This window comes from Polyodon spathula, chromosome 11, assembly GCF_017654505.1.
Source record: "Polyodon spathula isolate WHYD16114869_AA chromosome 11, ASM1765450v1, whole genome shotgun sequence".
NCBI classification, from domain to species: Eukaryota; Metazoa; Chordata; class Actinopteri; order Acipenseriformes; family Polyodontidae; genus Polyodon; species Polyodon spathula.
In genome coordinates, this window is record NC_054544.1 from 27,491,554 (window position 1) to 27,514,098 (window position 22,545).

General features: G+C 43.3%; 1 protein-coding gene across 5 annotated transcripts in view; it reads right to left on the reverse strand.

Moving 5' to 3' along the window:
* LOC121323213 (chloride channel protein 2-like) overlaps window positions 1–22,545 on the reverse strand; it is a 134,102-nt gene that overhangs the window by 103,592 nt on the left and 7,965 nt on the right. For all 5 annotated transcript variants that reach the window (XM_041264121.1, XM_041264124.1, XM_041264122.1 and 2 more), the window contains exon 2: window positions 6,199–6,355. In XM_041264121.1, the coding sequence (XP_041120055.1) occupies window positions 6,199–6,355 (157 nt within the window). The remainder of the gene's footprint in view (window positions 1–6,198; window positions 6,356–22,545) is intronic.

Below are 22,545 nucleotides of genomic sequence, written 5' to 3' on the forward strand. Positions count from 1 at the left end.
GAAAATAAGACTCTGAGGAGCCCAAAGGACCTGCAATCCAATGCAAAGTTAATTACATAAGTTTTGGAACAATTAGTATTTAAAGGAAAGCAGCCTTGTCAGTGCCCCTGCTCTGATCCCTGCTTTATTGCTTCTTTCGTTAATAACACCCAGCTCTATTAGCCCAGAGACTTATCTGCTTTGCTAAAGGAGGATGACACACGCAGAATTTGCAGCCCTGGTAATGAACTGCCAATCTCAGGTTGTATACCAGCACACAGCACTGTAGAGTAGCTACAGTCTGCAATCTTACAGCACTGTAGAGTAGCTACAATCTGCAATCTTACAGCACTGCAGAGTAGCTACAATCTGCAATCCTGTTTCAATCCCTATGAAACACAGCAGCATTACCATAAGCATGGTGGCACTCTTAGAAAAGTGAGCCAAGGAAATGTTGCAGTTTACAAAGCTGGATGGATCCCAGGCTATTGTCTGCCAGGGTTGATAAACCTGTTCTCCTGTCCTTTCATGCTTTCACTGGGACTAATATATGGGTATAGGCCTAATATAGGATTTTAGGCTGAATAGAAATATAGGGCCAAGCTCAAATGCATATAAACTTAACTACAGCTTTTGTGTTGGATTCTGCTCAGCTATTTTTGGGACTTGTCTCCAGCACTATCAGATGTCTTATTGTACATGTTCACCTGAGTTATTCTGCTTTTTAAAAAGCAGATACAAGAAATCAGTAACTCCGACACAGAATATCTCTTGCATCATGCCTGGGCTCAAAGTGCAAGCTGCAATTATAGTTTAGAGTTACAAAACAAAACCAGCAAAGTGTGAAGAAAAAGCATTTCTCTAAAGTGACAAAATAACAGCTTTGGTGTTGGACACGATCAGTCATGGAAACATGTACATCCATTATGAAGAGGAACAATGCAATGCTTCCATCATATATACTCTTAAATCATAAGCAAGAGGCACTATTGATATTCACAAACATACTCATACCAAATAGTGATATTCAGTGGCAATGCAGTGCAGCTACAATGGCAGAACAATAAGGGCTGTACTCTGGGAACATTGTGGCTGCTGTGTTCAATTTATTTGTATCGGGGGTGTTTTATCAGGTTTTATCGGTTAAGACCGAAAATCGGAAGCCCTAATTATAATGTTTAGAGTAAAAGGATTCATCTCATACGGCAGACACACACTGGCGGAAGTCAATCGCTAGTAATGTGTGGAAATTATTTTACAGTCTCTAAAATCATTAACTACCAAGAGACGGCGGCCTTCCTCTGGTTTCGTCAACATTTCCTAAGATCACCCGCCTGCCGTTCCAATGCAATACCTCTCTCATTGCCTCCGATGCAGCTCCATCAATCCCCCTAGCTGCTTTCTCCTAAGCTGCTCTGGCAGTCCAGCCGGCATCTGGCAAAACCTCACCTCCTGCTCAACATCTCCAGGTCTTGGCTGTGAAAGATTATTACACGACACGGCTGTATTTTTACTGGTTTATTGGCAGTCAGGTGTGTTCTGTCAGCCTTCTGGAAAAACAACACAGTCTCGCACCCGATTGTGCACAAGATCCTGTGCACGAGCAGGCATGAACACAACACAAAGAAAACCAGAATGTCTTTTCAACTGGATTGCACGCACTAGCCTGCGGATACCTGAACGGGCAGATGCAGTAACAGCATCCTTTTCTATGTGTCACCAGGTAGCAGCACAAGAACAGCTAGCTGTGCATCTTTAACAAGGAGTCCCAAGCCTTTGCCGTGCTCTGTGTTATTTGGTGATGTTATCAGTGGGGCTGGGTTATTAGGGTAAATTCATATGAAAGATAGGCATTTCTCCTGCTCCTGCGATGTCACTCAGACATAATGGCAGCCCTGCATCTCAGGCCAGTCGGCAGCTCGATAATAGCACAGCGCAAGATGGGAGCCTTACTAGAGTAGCAACCCCCCCAGAAAGAAAAAGAAGAAAAATACATTGCAGTGTAATATCGTCTGTAGCTCACACACAATGCAGTGTAATACTGATTGCACCTCACACACAATGCAGTGCAATACTGACTGCAGCTCAAACACAATGCAGTGCAATACTGACTGCAGCTCACACACAGTGCTGTGTAATACTGACTGCAGCTCACACACAATGCAGTGTAATACTGACTGCAGCTCACACACAGTGCTGTGCAATACTGACTGCAGCTCACACACAGTGCTGTGCAATACTGACTGCAGCTCACACACAATGCAGTGCAATACTGACTGCAGCTCACACACAATGCAGTGCAATACTGACTGCAGCTCACACACAGTGCTGTGTAATACTGACTGCAGCTCACACACAATGCAGTGCAATACTGACTGCAGCTCACACACAATGCAGTGCAATACTGACTGCAGCTCACACACAATGCAGTGTAATACTGACTGCAGCTCACACACAATGCAGTGCAATACTGACTGCAGCTCACACACAGTGCTGTGTAATACTGACTGCAGCTCACACACAATGCAGTGTAATACTGACTGCAGCTCACACACAGTGCAGTGTAATACTGACTGCAGCTCACACACAGTGTTGTGTAACACTGACTGCAGCTCATACACAGAGAAGAAAACTTCCGTCACTATCCATGAATAAGTGGGTGGGCGGTGGGGGTGAAGACGATTATCACGGGGCCAGCACTGAATCATCTCACCCTAGCGGGGCTGGGCGGTGGGGATGAAGATGATTATCACAGGGCCAGCACTGAATCATCTCACCCGAGCGAGGCTGGCTGGTGGGGGTGAAGATGATTAATCACGGGACAAGTGTGTTAATGGGCCAGCAGCTGTCTGGATAATGAGGCACCTGGCAGGACAGGTACTGTAGAGACGTTTCTACTAGAATCTCAATAATGGACTTGGAGCCCCTTCAAATGATGACTGCAGTCCTCATGAAAAATGAAAGGCTAACTGTGAAGGTGTAAACATGATGCATGTTGACAACACCACAGAGATACTTCAAGAAAGAGCAGTAGTGTAGCCCTGGGGTCCTGGGTATGTTTTAATGAACCTCTAAACAGCAGCGATCCCTGCAGCACCTAAACAACCCAACAGTATCCAGCTTCCTCCTCTTTTCCTCAGGACACTATGCTGAGCTTGACACCGGAAGGCATAGAGAGGTATGAGAAAACATGGCAAACCACGGTAAGCTCTGGGAAAAGCAGAAGAACACAAAGCAGCTTAAGCAGCTTAGTGGAACGCTACACAATGTAACAAGCTTTGCAGGTCCCATTGGATGCCCCAAAGTCATGGGTGGGGGGGTCTATTCCTGTTAAAATGCATTGAAGTCAACAGATCCCCTTAAGGCATAATCAATTCAATGAACATTTTATCTAGAGAAATTAAACATGTATCTAATTAAAGCGGGTGTGTTTGGATTACATGAAGATGACATTCAATTGTACATTGTATGTCTCACTCCAAAGGCAGATCGCAGCTAGTCGCACATAGCAGCCTGAGCTCCTTCTCTCTGTTCTATTCTGAAAGGCATTGTCCTCCGTTTAATACATGAATGGTGCTTATTGAAGTGAAGCTGCTGCTACACAACTCAAATCACTGCAGGGGTTAAAAAAAGACCCTGTACAGAAAGCATGCAATTACACTCACAAAACCCTGATTCCACAATTACCCTTCTTTGTTACTCACCTGGGGTTTGGATCGCTGTATGCAAGCAGATTAGATTGTGGGATTGAAAAAGAAGAGCTGTTTGTCGCGCTCTCTCCGACAAGCCTTACACAGCCACGGCCCGTCTGTGATTTTGTTAAACTACTGAACTTTATTAACCACCTTACTGAAGGGACTGGGCTGGATCTCAGCTTTACCAACGCAGCTCAGTTCAGAACATGAATCAAGTTCAAACCAAATGGTCTGTGCAAGGGTCAGATACTGTGTACATTAACGAAACGGTCATATTCAAAACAAGTCCACGTTCCCATGCAGGCTGTAAAACAATGCAGAGCTCTTTTGTACAGGACAGCAAGTAGAAATAAACATCATCGACTCAGTACTGTTTGGATCCATGTCGTAGTTTTGAAAGAAATCTAGGTTTTACCAAGCATGCCATTTCAGTAAATACATCATGATATCTGGAACTACTCTGGGTTAAAGAAATCTCAATTTACAGGCCAGCTGGAAAGCTGTTAAAAACCTGGATGATCAGGGGCAGATAATTTTAACAATGCTGTTATAAAACTCTCCACAAGCAGAGGGCAGACTTCACACACTTTAGTGTCAAAACAGCAACAATAAGAATTACACTGCATCCTACTTTCCTGCTTATATATTAAAAAGTAAAGGACATTGGTGCCAAATTGCATATTAAGGGACGATGTGTTTGAAAAAATGTATTTTAAAACCAACAAAAGAAAAAAAATATGAATATGCATATATAACGGGAGGAGACCTGTACGGACTCTGCTGGCGTGTTCATAGTGCTGCAGGAAGAGGGCAGCCTGAGGGTCGTGGCAGTGACACAGACAGGTGGGAAAGGGTGTGTGTGGGCGTTCCCTCTCTCTGAGTGGCTGAGAGGTGGGTCTTGGGGTGATTGTTAGCCCTATAAAATAACACTCTACTGTTTCCTCCGTTCTGCCCTTCTAGGTGGTACCAGTGCACAGAAGCTCGGGTCAGGAACTGAGAACGGCCGGGACAGAGTCAAACCGGGAACGAAATTGAAAAGAAACAAAAAATAAAGACACTTAGTGACAGTGGGGACACCGTGGGCAGACCCCTGTGTATTTTTATAAAAGCCTGAGGAACAGTCAGAGCAGGACGGAGACCCAGGCCGTGCAGGTAGCGACGGCTGGAGTAACGCTGCCGAGTGCAGAACCTTTTGTTTGTAGTTTTGGTTAATGTGTTTTCTTTTCCTTTCTTCTTTCGCCTTTGGTTTTGAAATATTGTTTTGAGCACCTGTAAGAATGTCTGCACTTTACCTGTACCGCCTGTGGTATTTCTGTGGTTCTGTTTTTACCATATTTGGTTGGCAGACCATGGTCAACAGTGCCCTCTGTGGGCTAAAAAGTAAAAACACCCTGTGAATAAAACTGTTTCCACGTACACCTGTCTGTCTCCTGTGTCAGTGAATTACCCACTACCCTTTCACAGCATATTATATAAAATATATATTACATAAAAAATAAAAAGCTTAAAAGCATTGAGAGGATGGTATTTGATTCTACATGTGTGTTTTAGATAACTCACACAAAAGCAATATTGCATTGAGATGCTTTTCTGTAAATTACATTCACTATGGGAAAAGAAATAATTTGCAATGCCACAGCCTCTTCTAGTGGTTAAACAAACAATTGCATGAGTTTTTTGTACTGCTAGACAAACTTGAAAGTCCTTTTCCTGACTGCTTTCTAGCTTTCCCTAGAAGCTCTCCTGCTCTGTTGTCTGCACGAGGCAGTGTGGGTCTCTCACAGCTCGAATAGGAAGTGCCTTGTTTTTGCAATGGTACTAGATTGGTTTCCTCTATGCCAGTAACAATGCTTAATGAGATGTGGAAACCCCCAGCTTCCTGCCCTTGAGAGCAGGGATCCCGAGCTCACCTCAAAGACCCATGCTTTCCTGCACCCCTCCTCCAATCAGGACATTCGTATCTCCACCCTAGGCATGCCCGGTGGAGCAGTTTCATACAAGCAGTTCTAGATTGGAGACTATAATGCATTCCTCCAATCCCAGGCCCAATGATCACTCAGCTCTCACTTGTGCTCTACTTCCTCACTTCTGATAATATTGGAAGACTTGGTGCTCCAATGAAAGCTCTGCAGCTCAGCACACTGCCCTGCTTGTGAAATGTGTTAGTCACTGTTTATAGTAAGAGCAGCTTCATTAATGATGGGAGCTGCCTTTTCCCTGTGGGGCTTAAAGGCATCTTAGAGTAATCATTTAATACAACACTGGATCTCAGACCCCTAGATAGCACTAATCATGCTTTCATTTAATACAACACTGGATCTCATCCCCTGGCTAGCACTCATTTAGAGTTAGCTTATCTAAGGTGGGGGTTGCTGTTCCTATGCTGTGCACAGTTGCTGTTCCTATGCTGTGCACAGTTGCTGCTCCTATGCTGTGCACAGTTGCTGCTCCTATGCTGTGCACAGTTGCTGCTCCTATGCTGTGCACAGTTGCTGTTCCTATGGTTGTACGGAGGATCACTCACTTCGACACCTGGTGCAGCGGCTCTTGTCGTACTCCAGCAGCTCCGCAGACCGGCTGCGCTCGCTGAACGGCGTCCTCCTGAAACCGGTCTCCTCCCGCAAGCGTGCTGCTTCTTCTTTGGCGTATACCCCCAGCTCCTGGGTATATCTGCCATACATCTGTGGGGAGAAGCACAGAGCAGCGTCAACAACCACAAAGAGACGAGCAGCACCCTTTCCAGAAACTGCGCCTCACCATCCTCCCAAATCTGCACTTCTGGGAGGTTTCTGACTTTGCCATTGGATCAGTCACGTGCGGACTTTAACCTTAAATACAGTGGCTCTCAAAAGTATTCACCCCCCATGGACTTTTCCACCTTTTATTGTGTTACAACATGGAATCAAAATGGATTTAATAAGGAGTTTTTGCCACTGATCAACACAAAAAAAGTCCATAATGTCAAAGTGAAAAATAAAATCTACGAATTGTTCTAAATTAATTACAAATACAAAACTAAAATAATTGATTGCATAAGTATTCACCCCCTGGAGTCAATATTTGGTAGCGGCACCTTTGGCAGCAATTACAGCCATGAGTCTATTTGGATAAGTCTCTACCAGCTTTGCACATTGGGACACTGCAATTTTTGCCCATTCTTCTTTGCAAAACTGCTCAAGCTCCGTCAAATTGGATGGGGACCTTTGGTGAATAGCAATTTTCAACTCTTTCAACATATTCTCAGTTGGATTGAGGTCCGGGCTTTGACCTTTTTGTTTTTAGCCACTCCAGTGTGGCTTTGGCTGTATGTTTGGGGTCAGTGTCCTGCTGGAAGATGAATCTTCTCCCAAGTCCCAGGTCTCTTGCAGACTTCAGCAGGCTTTCCTCCAAGATTTCTCTGTACTTTGTTGCATCCATTTTGACCTCTATCTTCATGAGCTTTCCAGACCCTGACGCACAGAAGCATCCTCATAGCATGATGCTGCCACCAGCATGCTTCACGATAGGCATGGTGTTCTCAGGATGATGTGAGGTGTTAGGCTTGCGCCAAACATAGCACTCAGCATTGAGGCCAAAAAGCAATAGTTTGGTCTCATCAGACCATAGAATCTTCTTCCACTTGGTCTCAGAGTCTCCCACATGCCTTCTAGAAAAATCTAGCCGAGATTTGATGTGAGTTTTTTTCAACAATGGCTTTCATTTTGCCACTCTCCCATAAAGGCCAGTTTTATAAAGCACCCGGGCTATTGTTGCCATATGCACAGTGTCTCCCCGCTCAGCCGTGGAAGACTGTAACTCCTTTAGAGTTGCCATAGGCCTCTTGGTGGCCTCCCAAACTAGTGCCCTTCTCGCCCAAATACTTTTGAGGACGGCCTGTTCTAGACAGATTCACAGTTTTGCCATATTCTCTCCATTTCTTAATAATGGACTTTACTGTGCTCCGGGGGATATTCAATGCCTTGGAAATGTTCTTATATCCTACCCCTGATTGGTGCTTTTGAAGAACCTTATTCCAGATTTTCTTTGAATATTCCTTCGTCTTCATGATGTAGTTTTTGTTAGGAAACGTACTAACCAACTGTGGGACCTCCCAGAGACAGGTGTATTTAACCTGAAATCATGTGAAACACCTTAATTGCACACACGTGGACTCCACTCAACTAATTATGTGACTTCTAAAGGCAATTGGTTGCACCAGAGCTTATTTAGGTGTGTCATAGCAAAGAGGGTGAATTCTTATGCAATCAATTATTTTCTGTTTTATATTTGATTTAATTTAGAACAATCTGTAGATTTTATTTTTCACTTTGACATTATGGACTTTTTTTGCGTTGATCAGTGGCAAAAACTCCTAATTAAATCCATTTTGATCCATGTTGTAATACAATAAGATGTGGAAAAGTCCAAGGTGGGTGAATACTTTTGAGAGACACTGTAGGTGAGCGAGAAATATAATACACTTTGAAATGTGTCCCTGATCTCTTATTAATTACTGTGCCATTTAAAAAGTGGCTTGAGTCACTTGTTACTCGAAAAGGTGACAATACTGTTGTAAGACTAAGATTTCTACTGGCATTACAGAGAGGGCAAGCAGAACAGTGTCGTAAGGCTAGCATTTCTACTGGCATTACAGAGAGGGCAAGCAGAACAGTGTCGTAAGACTAGCATTTATACTGGCATTACAGAGAGGGCATACAGAACAGTGTCATAAGACTAGCATTTCTACTGGCATTACAGAGAGGGCATGCAGAATAGTGTCGTAAGACTAGCATTTCTACGGGCATTACAGAACAGAGTTGTAAGACTAACATTTCTACTGCATTACAGAGGGCACGGAGAACAGAGTTGTAAGACTAACATTTCTACTGGCATTACAGAGAGGGCATAGATTAAGCACATTATGCCTTGACCACCAGATTGAAACTGGGGCCATTAAATAACCTATTTTGTGTTATTCAACACCCGCTCAAACAGACAGTTAAACAAAATGACCAAAATTAAAAAATATGAAAACAATTCCAGCTGCATAAACACAGAAAGGGACATCAATGAGAAGAAATCACTAGCCAGTCTCTAACCCTGCTGATACAGTGAACCCAGGGGGAATGAGGCACGCCAGTTACCAGCCAGTGTCTGCACTCCAATCAAAGAGCAGAGTTCTGCCACTCCTACACAGGACAGCAGTAAGGCAGCCCACAAACAGTTTCAATCTAATGATCCTGACTGCAGATATCAGAGCTGGCTCTGTCAGAGCTGCGCAATGTTAGCAGGGTCTCCGCTGGCTCTGTCAGGACTTATAAGCTCAGTAACACCTGCTGCTCAGGACCAGTAAGGGAATAAAAATAAAAAATAAAAAACAAAAGAAGAGGCGCTTGGCCTGATAGGAGAAAGGCGTGACAGAGACTGCAAAAATGTTCCTCAGTGATCTTCAGCACTCCTGATGGGAAAGTGGGTTGCAGAGGCTGGCCAGAAAAAAAAAAAAAACACACACACAATCTATATAGTGAAGGAAGAATGAAAAAAAAAAACTGCACAGCGCATGTGATGTCTGTGTTCTATTGTCTCTGGCAATCACACGCCAACCCTCGCAGTGGGGGCGGGTTCTGCAAACAGCCAGGAACAGCACTAACAGCATTAGCTGTATTAGATATATATATATATATTTATTTTTTTTAATCAATTCTTAAAAGATCTTCAGACCAAATACAATTAAAAAACAAATAAAAAACAAAGCAGCAATTGTAGCAGCAGCAATACATTGTGCAATGCTACAGGTGTAGCCCACGTGTTCTGCTGACAGGGCAATATTCTGTAGGAGAGGATTACTCATGTGTCTGTGGGACTGAACAGCCTAGGAACACCTAGAAAGAGTGCAGTTAGACTGCAGGGAAGTCTCACTTACAATACAACTATCCACACGTACTGTATATAGTGCTGGACAGTGTAAAAACACTAGCAGCTTACAGGCAGCATGCACTTCATTTAGGGCAACTGCATCACAAATGGGAAAATCAATATTTCCAGTATGTACTGAAGCAGTCGGATCATCCCGAGCAGTGCATCACGGAATGACATCAGGGACTTGATACCCTCCAATCCACGTCTTTCCACATCCACCGTGACGTCTCAGCCTGGCATGCTGGGAAAGTCAGACCTACGTTGTTTTCATTCCTGAAGCCCGGGAGGGAGTCAGGACGGAATCAGGCCATTATAAAGTATGGTTACAGTAAATCACCAATATCCTGCTCCCAGCCTCCTTTCACCCCTACTGTGTGACAGAGGCCTGAACTATTACACCTTCCAGACTGCCAACAAGCGCAGGCCTCAAACTGAATACCAACTACTGCCGCTCAGTCAAGGGTTGCCAAGCAACCACACAGACCTGCCTCCCTTACTGACAGTGCTAAAAAAACAAACCCAAATAAAAAGGACACTATGGTTAGAAATATTAATAATTCCAGGCTCGGAATGTGTCTTTCTGTTTTGCAGACTGTTTTCAAAGTCAGTGAGATGTATTGTGGGCTCACCAGTGAGGAGAGCTTGTTTTAAAGAGCTGGAACAGGCCCGTTGAATAGAACAAGTCTCTGAGAAACAGCTCCCAGTTCTGCCAGGACAGTGGTTCCCAAACCAGTCTTAAGGACCCCCTGTGTCTGCTGGTTTTCAAACCACCTGAGCTCTCAATTACTTAACAAGACCCTTAATTGAGCTGCTAATTTGTTTAATTAGACCCTTGTAATTGTTTCAAGTCTTAACAGTTGCATATTTCAAGTTAGCTATAACATTTTATAAATAACTTGAACTCTGCAACTGTTTAGGAGCTGAAAACAATTAAACAGATCTAATTAAGCAAATTACCAGTTCAATTAAGGGTCTAGTTAAGTAACTGAGAGATCAGTTGGAATGAAAACCAGCAGCCACAGGGGGTCCCCAGGACCAGGATTGGGAAGCCTTGCCTGTGGGGATACCACATGGAAAGTTATGAAACGCATGAAGGCCTTTCTCTTCAGGCATTTCAGGGACATATCTTAAAGGATAGCCGTATATCTTTTTACAGGAGAAATCTGTTACAGTATAAAAAAAGATCAATGGAAATTATAGATTTAAAACTTCAAAGAAAATGTCTCAACCCAATTTAGACTTCACTATATGGCAAATTGAACCTTACCTATGTATATCTGTGCTTTTGCAGGGAAGATTAGGTGTCAAGAGGTTAACAAACACCAGCGAAGTTAAACAGAGGTGCCAGTCTGTTAAATACAGACTTTTCATTTTTGCAAGAATGAATTGCAATCTATTCAGAGCTCTGACTTGGAGCAGAACAATTGTTTTTCAATGGCCCAGTGTTTCTGCAACTCTGAACGGTTCAACCCCAGCTTCACCCACTGGGATTCGAAAGCCTGAGACAGTCAGGAGCCGATAGCAGCAGCTGGGGCATTGCCTTTCACTGGGTGCAAAAAGAAAAGAAAAACCTATTCCTGAAAAGGTGTATAAGAACACAGATCAATCATATGCATAACACTGCAGCATTCTGACGAGACTCAGTATAACACCGCAGCATTCTGACGAGACTCAGTATAACACCGCAGCATTCTGACGAGACTCAGTATAACACCGCAGCATTCTGACGAGACTCAGTATAACGCTGCAGCATTCTGACGAGACTCAGTATAACACCGCAGCATTCTGACGACACTCAGTATAACACTGCAGCATTCTGACGACACTCAGTATAACACTGCAGCATTCTGACGAGACTCTTGAGGATCTTTTCATTCTCATTTTCCAGACTTTGCTTTCCACACTGACTTGGTGGAAAGACAAAGCGGGACTCGTGAGAATGCTGTGTGGCAAAAAAAACAGAAGACAATATTGGTAGAGCAGTGGAAGCTTTAGAAATCAACAGGAATGTGACTCTGGTCTTTCTGATCTCGTCATTGTTGATACGGGCAACTATCAAGCCATGTGGATTTCTGTATCACCAGGGTTAGGGCTGAATGAGGAGGAACTGGAATTCCATATCAAACGTGACACAGTTGCACAAGCAACAACACAGACCTTTGGATGAGGGCACTACCAGGTACGAGACAGCTTTATAAAGCAATATCCCAGGTTAGAACCAAGGGACTCCAGTGTCAAATAAGAGGAATGATAAAAGCACAAAGTCTTTGGCGTGCAGAAGCTTGGGTCTATTTTAAACTTGTAACCAGTACTGTAACACGTTCCACAGTACCATTACAGTATTTAGTGAGTGAGCCCTAACTTATCCCACACTGTGTTTGATCCACATGCAGGAATGGATCAGGTTTGAGGCATTCACCTTGGTGCAATACCAGAGCAGGAGGAGCAGGAAACAGCTCCAGCGCTCGCTGCCTCATGTCTGGGTTGCTGTCCCTGTTTTATGACCTCCGGACCTGCGAAGGCGCTATGTGCTCGATAACGAGAGACTCCTTTCCAGAGGGATTCCCAAAATAAAGAAAGAAAGAAAGAAAGAAAGAAAGAAAGAAAGAAAGAAAGAAAGAAAGAAAAGGCCGGCGGGATTTGGATGTTGATGTTTTTGTTGTTCTGTGCCATTAAGAAAAATTACATTTTTCCTGAAGTGGACTGTGAATGGGGTCCCAGTTGCTGATTTTCTTTTTCTTTTTCTTTTTTTTATGATGATTAACAAACAGCCAGCCTAGCACACTGTGCAGAGCAGAGACAACAATGATGAAACAAAGAGAGACAGGAGGTTTAACCCTTTTTCTATTAGAAACTGGGAGTGAAAGTGTGGCATGCAGAACGGTGTAGGGTACAAAGTACAGGTGTAGTTTCACTGATCGAAACCATAAATGTTCAATAATGAGCTGCCCGCTTTGCACCTGTGGTGTGTGATCTGCACGAGACAGACATTGTGGTCAATGACGTCCAAGCTCAAACTCGAGTGAACCCGTCAATACCACGTTTAAAACCGAATGGGTCTCAGGTTCCCTAGATTTATCTGGAAATGTATTACAGATTTCCTCAACATTATCCCCATACGTTATGCCAGGTCCTGTTTCTGCTGTAAGGACTGTGGGTGTGGATATTTCACATGTGCATAGGCCCCTAGTCATTGATAAGAAGAATACCATTTAAAACCTTAGGAAACGCTCTGAGTGTCAATCTTAATGCAAACAACAGAGATCAACAGTCAAGATCTCAGATATCTTAATAGAACACTTTCTTTGTTTGCCTTTACAGTGTTTGTTTTACATTGTTTTTTTATAGTACATTGCCTAATTAACAGAAATTAAAGTCTTTGATAAATAATTCACTTCAGATACACAGTTGCCTAACAAGCTGAGGAATGTGATTTCTTTACTGCTGAGAACACACTTTGTCCAAGGTTTCACGAGCTGATAAATCTAATTGCCCTTCTTCTGCAAGAAGCACTTCTATTCAGTTTATAGATTACAAACGACATCGCTCTACTTATGACCTTTTCATTACAGTCCCCTCTGAAAACAGAGCTCCTGTATGGTCTAAAAATGTAGAATCCCCTCCACCACAAGGTCAGGGCAGTCATTGGTAAACTGTGGACTATGCCTCCCTGTATTACACTACAGGGATACCTGACACACACAAAACCAGCTCACTGAACTACCATTGTAATGATGAAGACACCATGCTGAGGAGATTAGAAATGCAACCCGACACAGAATCCTGCTCTGGTATCGGGGTAAAGCAGATATGTTATTGTTTTTCGTTTGGACTCCCAGCACAGTGTACTGTATATTCCAATACTGTCCCAATACAGACGACTGTGTGGAAATAACCAAGACACTAAGGAACCCTGTTGCATGTTGATGTCATCTCTTCAAGAGCTACTCAGATCTCTAGATCTACAGTATATTATTATTGCCCCTTGAAGTGGCCGAGGACTCCATAGGTTTACGGGAGCTTGAAGAGTTGGCAGATAATGAGCACGCACCAGGAGGGTAGCTTTGAGCATGAACAGTTTGGGATGCTGTGAATCTTTCAACCTGGACAAGTGAGGGTTTATACAACACCCGGGGGCAGATTCCATACAAGGGACACCAAAGGAAGGTTCATATTCCTGGGAATCACTTCCCAACATCCCCATTCCCAGTCAGCTGCCTACAACCTATATAGAAGAGGTGGGTAGCACATGCAGAATGGACCTGTCCGGGCCTAAGCAGGCCCTCTCTCAAGCACATCAGCCTCAGAAGCCTCCACTGACCTTTAACTGCAACTCCAAACACAGCACACGCATTACTGCAACAACAGCAATTCGCAAGCCAGCTGCAGTAAAATTGAACCTTACCTACACATCTGCATTTAATCACAATCACAAGTTATAATTGAGAAGTAAAACATTTCTACTCTTTCACGCTACTGTAACAAAAGGCATTAAAAAAACAATGCTGCTGCTGTTGTTGCACAAGACAAGAAGAATGGGAAAAACACATGGGAAAAGTACAGACTCCAAACTCCCACATCTTCACCCAATGAAAGAACGATGTGTCTTAGTACAATTATTGGCTGAGAATGCAGGCCCAGTGGCATCTAAGACCATGACACAGTAGCTACACTCCCTTTCTACCCTAGTACATGTCAGACCAACAATTGAAGGGTCCCCCTCTTTTACTGGACACTTCCAGGCAGGTATCCCCCAAGCTAGTTCTGGAAGCTCTGCTCTGACACACTGGAAAGCTGCCAGTCTGCCTGTCCCCTATAGTTTTAGGGAGTTGGGCCTGGGGTGTTTAAGAGCCTCTGACTTCACGTCTCCCAAGCCATAAATCAGGGATAACCCATTCGAGTCCCTAGTCTGGTTCTCCTAACCGGGCCTCAAAGCATTCTACTCTTAGGACAAGCCTGCTGTAACCACCTGGTCTCCCCAGGCAAAGCCACAGCATTTCAATGTACTTTTCCATTCATTCAGAATGAGTCAGACTTTCACACCTCCCCTCATGGTGCAGTGGTCTGACCCAAGTGCTTACCACTGATCCACTTTCCACAGCCGTATTCCTCTCGATTTGAGCTCTAGCTGTTATTTTTATTTTAACTTCTTAATATAGAAAGTATAAACAAAAGCAATCATCTGCACAATGATAATGGAAAAAAAACACATAGGATGACTGTATTAGAATCACATAAAGGCAATGTTAAAGATTTAAAATAGGTTTATATGCCTAATTACCTCCCGCCTCTTACATTGTGTCGTCTTTTGTAGAACATACGCGATAGGTTCAACTGCGTATTGACTTGAGCTAAATGAACTAAATGATCTCTGAAAGCACTTTTTATTATTCCTCACAAGCTCATTAGTGGAGGACCACATCAAGGGTATGGGGGGGAATGTAGACTGAGCTGCCACAGCCATTGAGTCTTCAAAGGATACTTCTAGAGACCCGAGGGCTGCAAAGGCACAGAGAAGTACAGGGCTGTAGCAACCCGCAGGTTGTATACAAAAGTAACGGCTCAGCAGAGTTTCAGTATGTTTAATTGGGCACCGCAGCTCTGAGTGGCTGGAATAAGACCAGGCATATACAGGAGGCTAGCTAGCTTGCAGTCTAACTCCTAGAACTGCATCGTGATGAAACTTCCCAACCTGAATAAAATACTGAACCTTTTCAACTAACAAAACCAGTCACCTGATTGAGAACGAAACAACAATGAGAAAGCCCCAAGTTCATTTCCCTCGTCATACTAATCCTATTAAAGCCATCAGTCCCTTGCTGCCTAATGCGCTCTCACTGCAGTGTCTGCAAACTAAGCACAGTGAAGCAATGCACTAAACCCCCTGATCGGATTGTAGCAAATCGGCTCTGTGGTGCCGAGTCATGACCTCAGCCACCAGCCTTGTCCAGCTGCAGTGCCCAGCTCCCCTGGAGACACAGGTCCAGCTCCCCCGGAGACAGAGGCCCAGCTCCCCCAGAGACATAGGTCCAGCTCCCCCGGAGACACAGGTCCAGCTCCCCGGGAGACACAGCTCCCCATTATTTTCAGACACTCCTAGAAGCTATCTGATTTCAAAATATCATCAACTATGTTGTTGAGGATCCCAATTCTTCAGCATGAACAACACGACTAGGTAACCCATTCCATACCCTCACCCCTGTTCTTTTTAGTAGACCTTCAATTAACATTTTTCATATGAGTAATTAATATAAATGTACGCAAGTGCAACTGCAGGAAGCCCCCAGGGTTACAATGTGTCTGTCTCACTCTCGACCGTGTGTCAGTGTTGAAGGTAGGACAGATGATAGATGGATGGGATGTTCACCACTGTCACCTAATCACAATCCTGGGACCTTTTCTCATGGGTGTACCTACCTACAGTGCATTTCTCATCTGAATCTTTTACATAAAAAAAAAAACAACCTTTCAACCCAAATATCAACTTTACCGCCCATCGATTGCCTTTTTTTCAGTCTCAGCATTCCAAGTTTTATGCCTAAAAATCATTCTCTAAAATGACCACAATTCTTTAAATCTCTAGCACCCTGTTCCTTCTTAATTCAAAATAAGTCCTTTAAGCAGCATGCACTGTACAGGTCTTTCTTTGTCAGTTAACTTTCCAGTCCTGGGTTCATTGGCAGAGCTGTCCCAGTGATTGGGGACGATGCCCTGGTTTATAAATAGAGTTCTTGTGACATCTTGGCACAGCCCGGAAGAGCCTTTCTATCAGCCGATGAATAATAAACACAGATGAACACAGAGCTACTCTTCCAGAACTGCGGGGCAAACGGATCCGTGGAACTGCCAGCTCAGCAATCCCTCCGTCATTACTTACTGCCTAACTAAGGCATCCTGTTTCATTAATGTGATGGTCGTGAGGGCGAAGGGGGGATGTATGGCTCTGAAACTAACAGGGTTAATAGAACAGATTGGTCAGATTCAGGACTTGGCCCCAGCCAGAAAAAATGGCTTGAAATGTCAGGAAACGTGACAGTCAGTGTTGCAGCTGCGTTCACATGTTTGTTTTCATTTGAATCCCCCAGTTTACGTGTTTTGGAAGCCAGAGTGGTTTCTTGCAAACAGCCTCTCAGTCCCAGCGACAGGCAGCAGGTTAGTTGCATCTCGCTGAATGTAAACATTTGAGTTGTGCCACGCAGGGAGGCACATGCGGAAACTGAGATACGCATCAAGTTTAGAGAGAGAGGAGAGAGAGTCCCTGCTCACATGAGCCTCCCGGCCACCACATGAAAGCAAATGAACCTCTGAGCCAGACCGCTGTGACATTTACACTGATATAGACTCAACAGAAGGTGATTAATAATAATCACCCAGCTCATGTTGTGGTTGATTCCGGTTATTTCCATCAAATCCAAACAAGCTGCTCACGACTTGCTTGGGAATAGCAGAATTCTTGCAGTTTTTCTCAGAAACATCAGTAGTCTACCAACCCAGATTCCAGATCATTCCGAATTAGGATTTTACCTTCTGTTTTGGCACTCTTCCGTAAAAAGTAAATCCTCTCTCTCAAGCAGGTGTCACGGGAATGTCATTTCTAACGAAATCTCAAATATCAAAAGGAAAGCAAAACAAAAACTAAATAGACAAACAAAAACCTTCAGATTTTCCAAGAGGGTTTTCCATACCCCATCCTCAGGCTTCGGATCAGAAGCTAACCCTGAACACAGCACTCTCATTACTGTGCTGGCCGTGTTGCATTAATAACACTTGGACATCCTCTCCAGCACCCTCCATACAAACCCGAGAAGGGGAGAACGACTATACTGAGCAGCAGAGAGAGCTCTATTACAGAACAGGCAAGCAGGTGAGCATGTGTACACTGAGATACTGCTATGTCTGGGGGCTCCGAGAGGTTCGTCAGGCCCTGGTGCAATTAAAGGGTTAACACTGAGAGGTGGCCAGCAGCAGAGTGGTGAAATCCTTCTCTGCAACGATCACAGTCTTGTTTTATCACCTCCATGCACCGCTGTTCATTCAACCTCAATCAGCAGAGGGCATCTGCCTGTGGGAGCTACAGACTGCATAGTGGACAGCAGACTGGGCTCTCACAGATCTCCAAGATACAAACAGCACTGTAAGGAAAGGGAGAGATGCTATCCAGACAAGGAAAGATAGACACACACACACACACACACACACACACACACACACACAGCGAGGATGACCACGAAGAGAGTGACGTCACAGACACTGTACAGACAGACAGATAGGTACTCTGATCAATACAGGACTTTCACACAAGAGAGACTGAGAATAAGCATACAGTGATGCAGAAATCTTTACACACCAATCATCACCATTGTATATCAATCGTTTATAAACGGATGTATGGGTAAATATTTTTTTTTTAGTAAAATTACTCTGTAGAATAGGCTACACAGTTTAAGGTCCTAAATGATTTACTTGACCCTGAGCGCAAGATCAATTAATCATTTAAAAGCTGCAACAAAGGCTGTCGATGCCTGGTGATCACATCAACTGTACTTGGCTAAAATTCTGTTCAACTTACTTTTCACTGAACTACTGAGAGCAGAACTGAAGACAGCAATGTACTCTTGAGTGTAGCTTTCAACCATAACATGCACCATATCATGTCAGATCAGAGCATCCTGTTCTGTTACAATACTGAGTTACTACAGCCCCCCAAACTCACTGTGCCTCCCCATTCAGACTGGACTGGATACTGCAGCCCCCCAAACTCACTGTGCCTCCCCATTCAGACTGGACTGGATACTGCAGCCCCCCAAACTCACTGTGCCTCCCCATTCAGATTGGACTGGATACTGCAGCCCCCCAGTCTCACTGTGCCTCCCCATTCAGACTGGACTGGATACTGCAGCCCCCCAGTCTCACTGTGCCTCCCCATTCAGACTGGACTGGATATTGCAGCCCCCCAAACTCATTGTGCCTCCCCATTCAGACTGGACTGGATACTGCAGCCCCCCAAACTCACTGTGCCTCCCCATTCAGACTGGACTGGACAGGTCAGGGTACACAAGACAGCCCTCAAGAATCAGGCAAAATATATCCAACAGACTCATGCAATAAGAGCATGCCTAGTGTATAGAAGAAAATAATGAAGACAAAAAGAAGGAGCCCGACGGCCATAACATACTAACAACGCCTGCCTGTCTCCCTGCTTGCCTGCCTGAAACCAGGTTAAGCAGTAGCAGCAGAAAACAAACAGATTCTTCCCTGTGTTATTACAGCAGAGGGACAATGGTGTTAACAATTATTCAGCACACTGTATACAGGGATGGCCATAAGACTCTGACTGCAGAGCACTTTCACCCATTCCAGGTTTTAATACGAGCTTGATCAGCCCCATTGTATAGGCAATAAGCTCAGGTGGGTCTTACTAAACAAAGTAAAACCATGAATGAATCAAACTGCTATGCAATTGGAGTCTAATTCTCATCCCTGGTATATGAAAGTACAGAGGCTGAAGTTATGGGTTAATCAGGCACCTAGGACTGAGTGGTTGACAGGCAAGGACCTGGACTGAATTGAAAGAACACACAGTTAATTTAGCTGCAGATTAGCCACGGCACTGTAGCGTCAAAGTAATAGAATTGAAATATACAGAGAGGGATTTTAAGCCATTCTCTGTGTCTACTTGGTTTCTGGTCAAAAACTCCCCCACTGACAAAGAATGCTTTTAAAGAGAGTCGTAAACTACATACTGGACAAATGGCTTATCTTCACAATCACTGCCGCAAGCCAGACAGTTCTGGGTACTTTGACACCTAGGACAGAAAACAGTCCATTTCATAAATCCAGCCGACAGGGGGCAGAATAGCGGACCAATTAAGAACAAGGGGCCGCATCGGAACAAGAACAACCAATGGGAAATATTCCACATGGACTCAGGCACCGCTCAAAATAACCAAATTATCCAATCACAGGGGTAAAAGAGAAGATTACTAAAGCATAAGCGGGACACTCAAACAGGGCTCCCGACACAAAATCCAAGGTTCTGACACAAAAAAACAGTCTTTGAACTGTGACAAGCTGAAGATCCAGCCTGCGACCAGTTGGAGCAGAGATACCGTTTCCAGACAGTCTAATACGGATAACTATTCTAGTGTTTGCCTTGGTGTGGGAGTCCGCTGCTTAAGACGTCTAAAATCCTAAAGTACTTGTAATCAAATCTCAAATTCAGCCCTGATTAAATCACTGGAGAAACAGTTGGACAAAACGCGAGGAAGGCAGACCCCTGAACCTGGACCTGTCCTTGCCAGAAGAACAGCCTTCGAGCGGCTGTATTGTTGAAGACATGAATCAGCTGGAGGAGGCAGCGAACGTCCATTAAGCATTCAATGAGTAGTGTTTTAATGAACTTATGAACTCGAGAACAGAGTGAGAATTGCCTTCTGAACCAAAACTATATATATATATATATGAGACTGATTTAACGATGCATAGTAATACCTGTTAAGACTAACCTTCGTCTTAAATAGCTAGTTGTAACCGTTAAGGGAATCTCCCATAAATTGCTTTGGATCGCTGATCAACCAGCGGGAGTGAGGTGTCGTTGTTTAAACTTTCTTTTCTGTACTGTTTAGTTCATTCTTCCTTTCTGCATTACTTTAGTTATTGCACCTTTCATTTTTTCTTTAGTTTTATTTCTAATAAAACTGTTCCTTTGTATTGACTAGAAACGCTGTCTAGTCTGATTACTTCGATCAAGGTGGGTTCTACATTACTTGAATTCAAATATGGCATTTTATTGTCACAATTTAAACTAGTCAAAATACAAATATACCTTGCACACCACAGCATGCTGGAACACAGTGCCTTCATTCACATTTTCATACACTTTCATGTCAGGACGGTCACTCTCACAACCACACACTGCTGCTAATTGATGGGGGCTGCACTGGTTAGCTTGTGTATGTGTAATCACGTTATAACATATAGTAGCTGCCGAGTAGGACAGAGGACATAAAAACATAAAGCAGACACACACAGAGACAGGTACATAGAGAAACACACACATTCAGAGACACACAGACACAGTCACACAGATACACACGCACACAGAGACACATGTACTCACACACACACTGACACAGACCTAATTTTAGACAATAATAGTAATAGCAATAAGACACAACTGTGTGGAAAAGGTGCTATACAAAAAAAAAATGAAATGTGTTTTTTAAAACAGAAGTTCAAACTAAACATTAACAAGAGCTTGTGACCTTGGCTACCTTTGCTTGAGTTGTTCTTTCTCTATACAAAGAGAGATTTCTACAGTGGGGTTGGTCTTTACCCCGCAGTCATAAACAAGGGTATACATTTTTATCTGGAGTAAAAAAAGAGATTTCGCAAGGCAAGGTAATGACTTTCTATTTTTTCCCACTGCAGATAAGGGACCACTGATTATGTGAATGTAACCTGTTGACAGGATTCCTATTATTCATCTCCTGTTTCTTACAAAAGCATTGCTCACCAATTGTTATAAAATGTACTTGCATCTTATTATCTTCTTTAGATATGTAACGTGACCTTGTCTTCCAATAGTAAAAGCTCAGCACATGTAATAAACCACAGTGAAAGTTTGTTAAAACTAGAACCACCGTGTTTATACACATACCTAGAACAACCATGACCAGTCAATTTGACAGGCGGATTAAAAACAACATAATATTATAATGTAAGGACAAACAACTGAATATAAGGCGTAGTTTTATTCAGTCATATGAAGCACCTACAACCAAAACATTGTAAATAAACAGACATTTGAACAGAAATGCACAAAACGGCACCTCAAAAAACGGTAAAAAATGAAAAACAAATATTTGAAAATAAATGTGTATATATACAGGTATTTCATGTATATACAAAACTGTACAACTGAAATGATGTAAACAAGTACTGCACCAAAAAAATAAAAAATAAATTGGTTTATACTGCCTACATAACAAAGCTCATACACGCAACCCAAGCTAAGCCATTATACAGATATACTCGAAAAACATTATAACAGAATGGGCTTCATTTACAAAAGGTGCAAAAGTGCTGGCACAAACCACCGATCCTGTGCTTTTCAACATATGCAGTCTTTGTGCATTTGGCACCGCTATCAACAGTCTTGCTACTATTCCATGTTGCAATCTGGCACTGTCGTCTCTTGTGCCTGGCTGCTCGTCCACTGTAACATTCTGTCCCTAGCTTTTCAGGGAGCTTCTCAGAATCTAGATGTGCTCAGAAGCCTCCAACTCTCTTTTCAAACATTCATTCATTTACACTTTCGTTTGCAGATCCATTTAGAACTGATCTCCAGAACGTTTAATAAACAAGGAGAAGAAAAAAAAAATATTGGAACCATATTTAAAAGACTTGTTACTAGTCCAAAGCTTATGCTGTATATATAAAGCAACAGTAAAGGCATTTATTACATGTTCTTATCATGAAGATATACCTGGTATTACTATTATTAACTGGCTAATGTTGTTTATAACATCCCTTGTAACATTTACATATGAATTAATGACACTTAACAATGAATGGCAGATCTAAAGTGTTGTGCATGGTATAATACAACACAATACAATTTGTGATTTCATTTCAATATCACACTTAATGCATGCATCGCTAGTGTCTGGAGTGTCCACTGTGACATCTAGACACAGCACAAGACTAACTGTTGTAATGCACCTTCAGATTTTCCATCTCCCTATCATTACTGAAAGCTTTCAGATCACCTATTGCCAGCACTAGCACTGCTGGCCCTATCCCTGGCTCCAGAGAAACGCATTAATGGCAGAGCACTCCAACATTTCCATTCACAACATGCAGTAGCTTTGACTTTCTGCCCAGCTTAGCTGTAGAGGACAGCTCTCTTATTCTTATGCAGAACAGCACCTGGAGTTCATGAGCAATCGTCCACACTAGCTCACTCCCCAGG